This window comes from Platichthys flesus, chromosome 8 (assembly GCF_949316205.1).
Source record: "Platichthys flesus chromosome 8, fPlaFle2.1, whole genome shotgun sequence".
Taxonomy (NCBI): domain Eukaryota; kingdom Metazoa; phylum Chordata; class Actinopteri; order Pleuronectiformes; family Pleuronectidae; genus Platichthys; species Platichthys flesus.
The window spans coordinates 27,046,709-27,053,829 of NC_084952.1; the positions used below are offsets into that span (position 1 = coordinate 27,046,709).

Below are 7,121 nucleotides of genomic sequence, written 5' to 3' on the forward strand. Positions count from 1 at the left end.
CACAAACGAGAGGTTTAGATAACATATTTTTTCGAATATACTAAGTTAACAAGTCCGCAGAGTGACGGTTTTCATACTTTAAGGGTCGCTACTGACCCCCTTCAAGTAATTACGGATAGTAAAAGAAGTTTATTTTACACAATATGGGCCCTTTAAATTTGTTTCTTTTCTGTTGTTTTTTTATGTTTGGTTATGATGAAAGTCCCTAATATCTTCAGTTGTATTGGATTGGCTGCTATCTGACTGCTTCACATTTTACCCCTGAAACTCATGGCTCACATGAGTTTTGTCCGGAATATGTGCCTCCTCCAATGAGGTGCTTTAAATCTCAGCGATATGGACACACACAAACGTTGAAGAAATCACAGAGCAGCTTATGGTGTATTTTCAGTTCGAAAATAAACAGTGATCATCTAACAAGTTAAATTGGAGTGATATGTGACATATGCAGAGGCTGAAAAGATATATAATAACGAAACGAGAGGAACAAATGTTTCAAAGCCGGAATGAGCTGGTTAATACAGGATCAGGACGAATGTGGGAAAGCAGTTCAATTCTAGACTTTTAATATGAAATTGTCAGCGGTTACAAAATATTATCGATAAATAAAATATGTGCATGGCTTTGCTCTGTGTGTCCAGATATGTTCACAAGATGAGACAAAAGCAGAAGACAAATTTCCCTAATCTGCATGTCCTGTGATTGTGCATGTGTTTGGGATCAATAAATGCATCTTATCTTAAACAGTTGTAAGCAGATAAAGCTTGTTTTTAGTATTCAAAGAAAGCACTATCCAATATTCATAAAGGTAGGTGTAGAAATGAAAATGGATTCGGATGATAGAGAAGGGCGATGGAAGTTACAAGGAGCAAATTAGGATAAATATAAACTATTATCAGAAGAAAATGCAAGCATGTAAAAAAGATGACATCAGCAGAGAATTATGCAGCATTATTATTGGGGAAGCAAAAGACAAAATTCCAAGAAGTGGGAATAAACAGGGAGAAAGATAGTACCATGGTTGAATCAAGAATGCACCAATTCAATAAAAATAGAAATAATACATTCAAGGTATTGAAGAATATACACAATTTTCAATATTTCATTGAGTGCAAAAGGGAAACAAGCAGTTGTTAGGAATGCTATCAAAAGGGTAAACCTGACTTATTAGCAAAGGCTTTTTTGACGAAAAGAGACAGAGGGAAAGGACAATAGATATAAATATAGAAGCACCTCAAGATAGTAAGGATGAGTGAAGTAAACAGGGCATTAAGTCAGGCAGGCTTAAAAAAATTATCATTAGTAGATTGGAAAAAGATCACATTACATTGCTGGAAACAAGGCTGTTTTTTTTGTATTTTTTTTGTAGACTGAAAAATATTCTGATCCAAACTCCGGCTCAGAAGGGGGCGTTGATGCACCTAAAAGTCGTTTGCCAACCACCGTAAAAATTCAACAGACTCCGCAGAAGAAGAATAAGATGCGGTTTGTATAATTACCACTCCGTATCAGAGCTCCAAATAGTCGCCGTCATCATACCTGAATCTAGTTGAGAAGGTCCCGCATCTTGCAATGCTCGCCTGCACTGGACAAGAGCGTGGCAGGCCACAGCAAGACACCGTTCTCCCACGGCTGCTGACATCGCCTGCTTATTAACCTTAAAAGCAGCAAACAAACATACAGGTGTCCCAAGAGCAAGGGTTTGTGATCGGCGATGAGAAGAGGGGGCTGGCTGCATCTGTTGCGTGTGAATTAATTTCCACATTAGCATCCAGTTAGCTAACTGTAATGTCAGACACTTAACGTAAATATCAGGGTTTACATTGAAAATCGCAAATGTCAGCTTTCATTAGTGGTGGGCAGTGCTTAGCGGGGATCTCCAGTAAATACAGGTGTGGTAACGGACTGATACATCACGTCTGTATAAGAAGAAGGACCTGAAAGGTGCACGGATGTTCAGTGTAATGCTTCGGAGCTAACGGACTAGCTTGGTGGAAACATGTCGGTAGTCTGAACTGAAGAGCGTTGATTGTCGCTTTACACGGTGCTAGCTAATATGGATGGTCTTACTTCCACCAAGGATCACTGTGTCTCGCATCGGAAAATGCAATGAGAAGACTGCAAGAGGAAAACCTGTAAAGCTCGACGCGATAATGGAGACTTTCTTGCAGATAGCTCCCCATTCCCTGGCAATAGTGCTTTCCAGGGTCGAGACTGGGGAAGCAGAGGGGGCGGCCGGGGTATCAGAGAGCGATGAATTGCCGAAGCACCACACAGGCTATGATATATTTGCCGATTTCAAAGCAGAAAATACCCAGCAACGTGTGTGGAACCAACGGATTACCGACGCTATGTCCGAGACCTTCTTCCTGGGTTGGATAGACGAACATGTGCTGCTGATCCAGGGGAAAGAGGACCATCTGGAGGTGTTGAGGGATGGATGGATGCGGAGGTACCTCAATCCTCCTCGGGGATTCACCATCAAATACCTTGGTAAGGCCTTTACACTCAGATGTCTACTTAAGGTTGGGCCCACTCGTTTCCCCAAGCGTTTGCGTTTGTTTTCATTAAGACTGTGGGATACTACTGCCTTTCAGCACCCAGATTTTGATGCTAACATCAAAACCTTAGTCTGTTGGACTATTTCTCTCTTGCATCCAGACTTTAAAACGGAAATGTCAGTGCCTGAAAAATTTAAGAAGCAGTTGCATCATAGAGAAATATATTTTCTACTGTCATTAAAAACGCAGAGGTGGGTGGTATTTCATTGGTACCATATAATTATTTTGGGTGCTGCTTTTCTACATTTTAATTACCCTTTATACCTGCTCATGTTCAGAACTAGACTAATACATTTTCTTTTGTCAAATGTATAAGTCACATAGACCCACAACATGACATATGGCTTTATAGTTACCAATTTTAAGGTGAAATGGAAAGAGAGAATTATGTAGGTGGGGACGATGATGATTTTAGTCTTAACTTTGGAGTATTTATGATGTGAATTTCACAGGCAGTACAACTAAAAAGATCTTTTGTCAAGTCAGGCCTCATGACTTGCACAGCTACTAACCCGCTGTAACATATGTTGAATGCCTTAGTTGTTCTTAATATGAGATGAATCAGGTCTTAGCTGAAGTCCTTTAAACGTGTATTGATTCCTGTGGTTGCTACACTCTATTGCTCACTCACGGTCATACACTGAACTCTAAAGCGTTTTTCAGACATGAGCTCCAGGTAAAATCAACAGCTTTGGCAACGGAGTTTACCCAGTGTCTGCCTAACAACCCAGCGAAAAGTTAACTGCACAGACGCGTTCACAACAGCAACAAATCTCTTGCGTTATTCAGGAGAGAGGTGGTGCAGACAGAGACAGGTGACTTATTATCTCCGATTCGTAGATGACATGATCATGTTAACATCAGCCTGACACAGTCAACAAAACTCTCTTGACATCTTCGTCAGTGTTTTCTACGTTTGTCACAGCTTTTTCACTGGGAGATATTAGTTTTCGTTTTGTTTGTTAGTTGATTTTTTTCTTTTTTTAGGAAGTAGCGTGTTAGAAGTGTCATCAACCCCCTTACTTGTTCGTGATTACGTGTTCACACAATGACTTCTCCTGGATTTCTACGGACCTTATACTAGTTGGCCAGGTGGATAATGTCTGTAGAAACTGTGGAGCGTTTCACTCGTTTCATTTGCGTTCATACATGCACCTCCTCCGGAGAAAATACGGAGGAAATGCAGAGCCCAGTACATATCTGATAGCAGCTAATGTTTACTTTGTTACCAGTTAGGCTAAAGCTGCAAATATTTAATTAATTATTTACAAATTTTACAGAACAAAAGGGGGGGCTATTTTTTAACTGATAAATAATTTATGTAATTCTTCAAGCAAAAGTGTCTATTCTGTTTTATGTCATGTTAAAATATGATCAATAGACCCAGATGTGTCCACTTGTGTAGTTCCATTGAGTTTATATGCCATTGTAGTTTCATTAGCTTAAAGGGAAAGTTCATCCGAAAATGAAAATTCACTCATTATCTACTCACCCCTATATCAATAGTCTCGGGGGATGGGGGGGAAACTTGCTTGGAGCAGAATCCAATTCAATTGAAGTCAATGGTGAGTCATTCTCCAATCGTAATTAAACAACAGAAAAATCATAACATGCCTTCATACTGCTTTTATGGTGTCATTCAAGTGTCCGGAAGCCCCGACATCTACGTGAAAAAGTATTTGCCTCTTCCTGGTTTCTTAGGTTTTTGCATATTTGGCACACTTAAATTTTTCAGATTATTAAACCAATTGTTATATTAGACAAAGATAACCAGAGTAAATATAAAATGCAGTTTTTAAATGATGATTTCATTTATTAAGGGATAAAAGTTATCCAAACCTACCTGGCCCTATGTGAAAAAGTTATTGCCACCCCATGATAAATCATGAATGAATTGTGATTAACAACATTTTTGGGAAAGCTGAATTCAATTTCACTAGCCACACCCAGGCCTGATTGCTGCCAGACCTTTTGAATAAAGAAATCAATTAAATAGAACCTGTCTGACAAAGGGAAGTAGGCTAAAATATCTCAAAAAGCGAAACACCATGCCGTGATCTAAAGAAATTCAAAAACAGATCAGAAACAAAGTAATTGACATTAGGGCTGCTGCGATTAGTCGACTATTGACGCTGAAAATGCGTCGATATCAACATTTTAAACCGACGCGTCGGACCCACACAAATTATGAATTTACCTTAGGGCTGCTCGATTATGGAAAAAAAATCCATCACCGCCGATCACCACACACACAACTCGCCTCATTCACTTTACTGTTGCTTGAGAGTGAGAGCCAGTCAGCTGGTCTGCTGAATGTTTTGGGGGAAGGACTGAATTACATCGGACGCCAAGGCGCTGCACTGCGCAGCGCTATTCTGAAGCACGCAGGCGCCGAGCTGTTCACACGGTACGCGCATTTATCAGCGCTGGTCAGCCAACGATTCTGCTTTCTCTACTTGTTGTTGTATGTAACCCGTGATGATGATGAGGGTCTTCATAGCCCTCCCACCCCTCTCTTTCTCTCTTTCTCTCTCTGTCTATATGCTTGTGTGCTTGTAGCGGATGGGCAGAGGGGGTCATTTAATTATGTGATTGGGAAAATTGGGGAAATTAAAACATATTTGATCATTTATATCATATAAAATATGTCATTAATATCGTTTAAAATCATTTTCCAGTGTGTTTCCTGGCCTGCGGCGAGCGAAAAACATAGGCCGTGGCCTCGTTCAATGTTATTCACAACAGTTGATTGACATGTAGGTTTAGCTAATAGGAAGCCCCTATGTTGGTATGTTGTGGAACAATAGGAGGAGGCCGTGAATGTGGGGGGCAGGGTCAGACACAGAAGTGAGGACCCGAATAAAGAAGTCAACATTACTACACAGTCTGTCTCACGCACATTATTAAGCGAACACGACAGACTCGTCGCCGAAACCGTCGGTGCTGGGCGCGCGGCGCATCGATGCCCATGTGAACCGCACAAAGGTTTAACAGGGGGGTGGATAGGAGGCGACTGGCTTTCCTTGGTGCCGCGCAGTATGGCGTGGCGCTTTTGAAATGAAATAAAATGGTCGATTCGATTTTTTTGGGCAGAAAATCAATCGTTTAGATTAATCGACGCATCGGTAAAATAGTCGACAGATTAATTGATAGAAAAATTTGTTAGTGGCAGCCCTTATTGACATGTATCAGTCTGGAAAGGGTTAAGAAGCCATTTCTAAGGCTTTGGGACTTCAGTGAACCACGGTGAGAGCCATTATCCACATATGGAGAAGACTTGGAACAGTGGTGAACCTTCCCAGGAGTGGCCGGCCTACTCAAAATAAGACCCGAGAACAATATCTAAGGAACTGCAGGCCTCACTTGCCTCAGTTACGGTCAGTGTTCGTGATTCAACAATAAGAAAGACACTGGGCAAAAAAATGGCATCCATGGGAGAGTTCAAAGGCGAAAGCCACTGCTGACCAACACAGCATTTCATAAAAACAACATCATACCAACAGTCAAACATGGTGGTGGTAGTGTGATGGTCTGGGGCTGCTTTGCAGCTTTATGACCTGGACGACTTGCCATAATTGATGGAACCATGAATTCTGCTCTCTACCAGAAAATCCTGAAGGAGAATGTCTGGCCATCAGTTGGTGACCTCAAGCTCAAGCGCACTTGGGTAATGCAGCAAGACAATGATCAAAAACACACCAGCACGTCCACATCTGAAATCGATAAAAAAAGTCAGAACTTAAATCCGATTGAGATGCTGTGGCATGACCTTAAACAAGCCGTTCATACTAAAAAAAAACTACAATGTGTCTGAATTAAAACTATTCTGCAAAGATGAGGGAGCCAAAATTCCTTCACAGCGATGTGAAAGACTCATTGCCAGTTATCGCAAATGCCTGATTGCAGTTGTTGCCGCCAAGGGTGGCACAACCAGTAATTAAGTTTAGGGGCAATTACTTTTTCACATAGGACCAGGTAGGTTTGGATAGCTTTTTTCCCTTTAATAAATGAAATCATAAATTAAAAACTGAATTTTCTATTTACTTGGGTTATCTTTGTCTAAAATAAAAATGTGTTTGATGATCTGAATCATTTAAATGTGACAAATATGTCAAAAAATTAAAAATCTTGAAGGAGGCAAATACTTTTTCACAGCACTGTATATTTGACTCGAAACGAGGTCATTTACATTGTGTTTTTAGCCTTAATGTGGATTACATGTTGGATTTAAGGTTAATGTAAATAATCGATTCAAATACTTTGCCTCAAACCTTAATTTATTCCATATACTACTGCCGATTCTGTGTTTATTGGCTCTCTGTGCATTACAAAGGAACCAAGATAACAGAAATAATTGCTTACAATTAGGGCTATCAAACTAAAAAATGTTTTAATCAGATCAAACACAGGGTAGCTGATATATACATTTAACATTTGTTTTTTCTGTTGATGACAAGTCCAAGTGATAGTTATTAAAATAAAATCTTACTAAAACATTACCACACCAAAAAAAATGTAATCAAACTATAAGATAATCTTTATCCTAAACAATTGAGGCAT

The 7,121-nt window shown here is 40.0% G+C and overlaps 1 protein-coding gene across 1 annotated transcript in view; it reads left to right on the top strand.

The window, feature by feature from the left end:
• The first annotated feature begins 1,477 nt into the window (after positions 1–1,477).
• LOC133958529 (storkhead-box protein 2-like) overlaps positions 1,478–7,121 on the top strand; it is an 80,850-nt gene continuing 75,206 nt past the window's right edge. Inside the window, exon 1 of the mRNA XM_062393389.1 lies at positions 1,478–2,493. Coding sequence (XP_062249373.1) covers positions 2,061–2,493 — 433 coding nt within the window. The 5' untranslated portion in view covers positions 1,478–2,060. The remainder of the gene's footprint in view (positions 2,494–7,121) is intronic.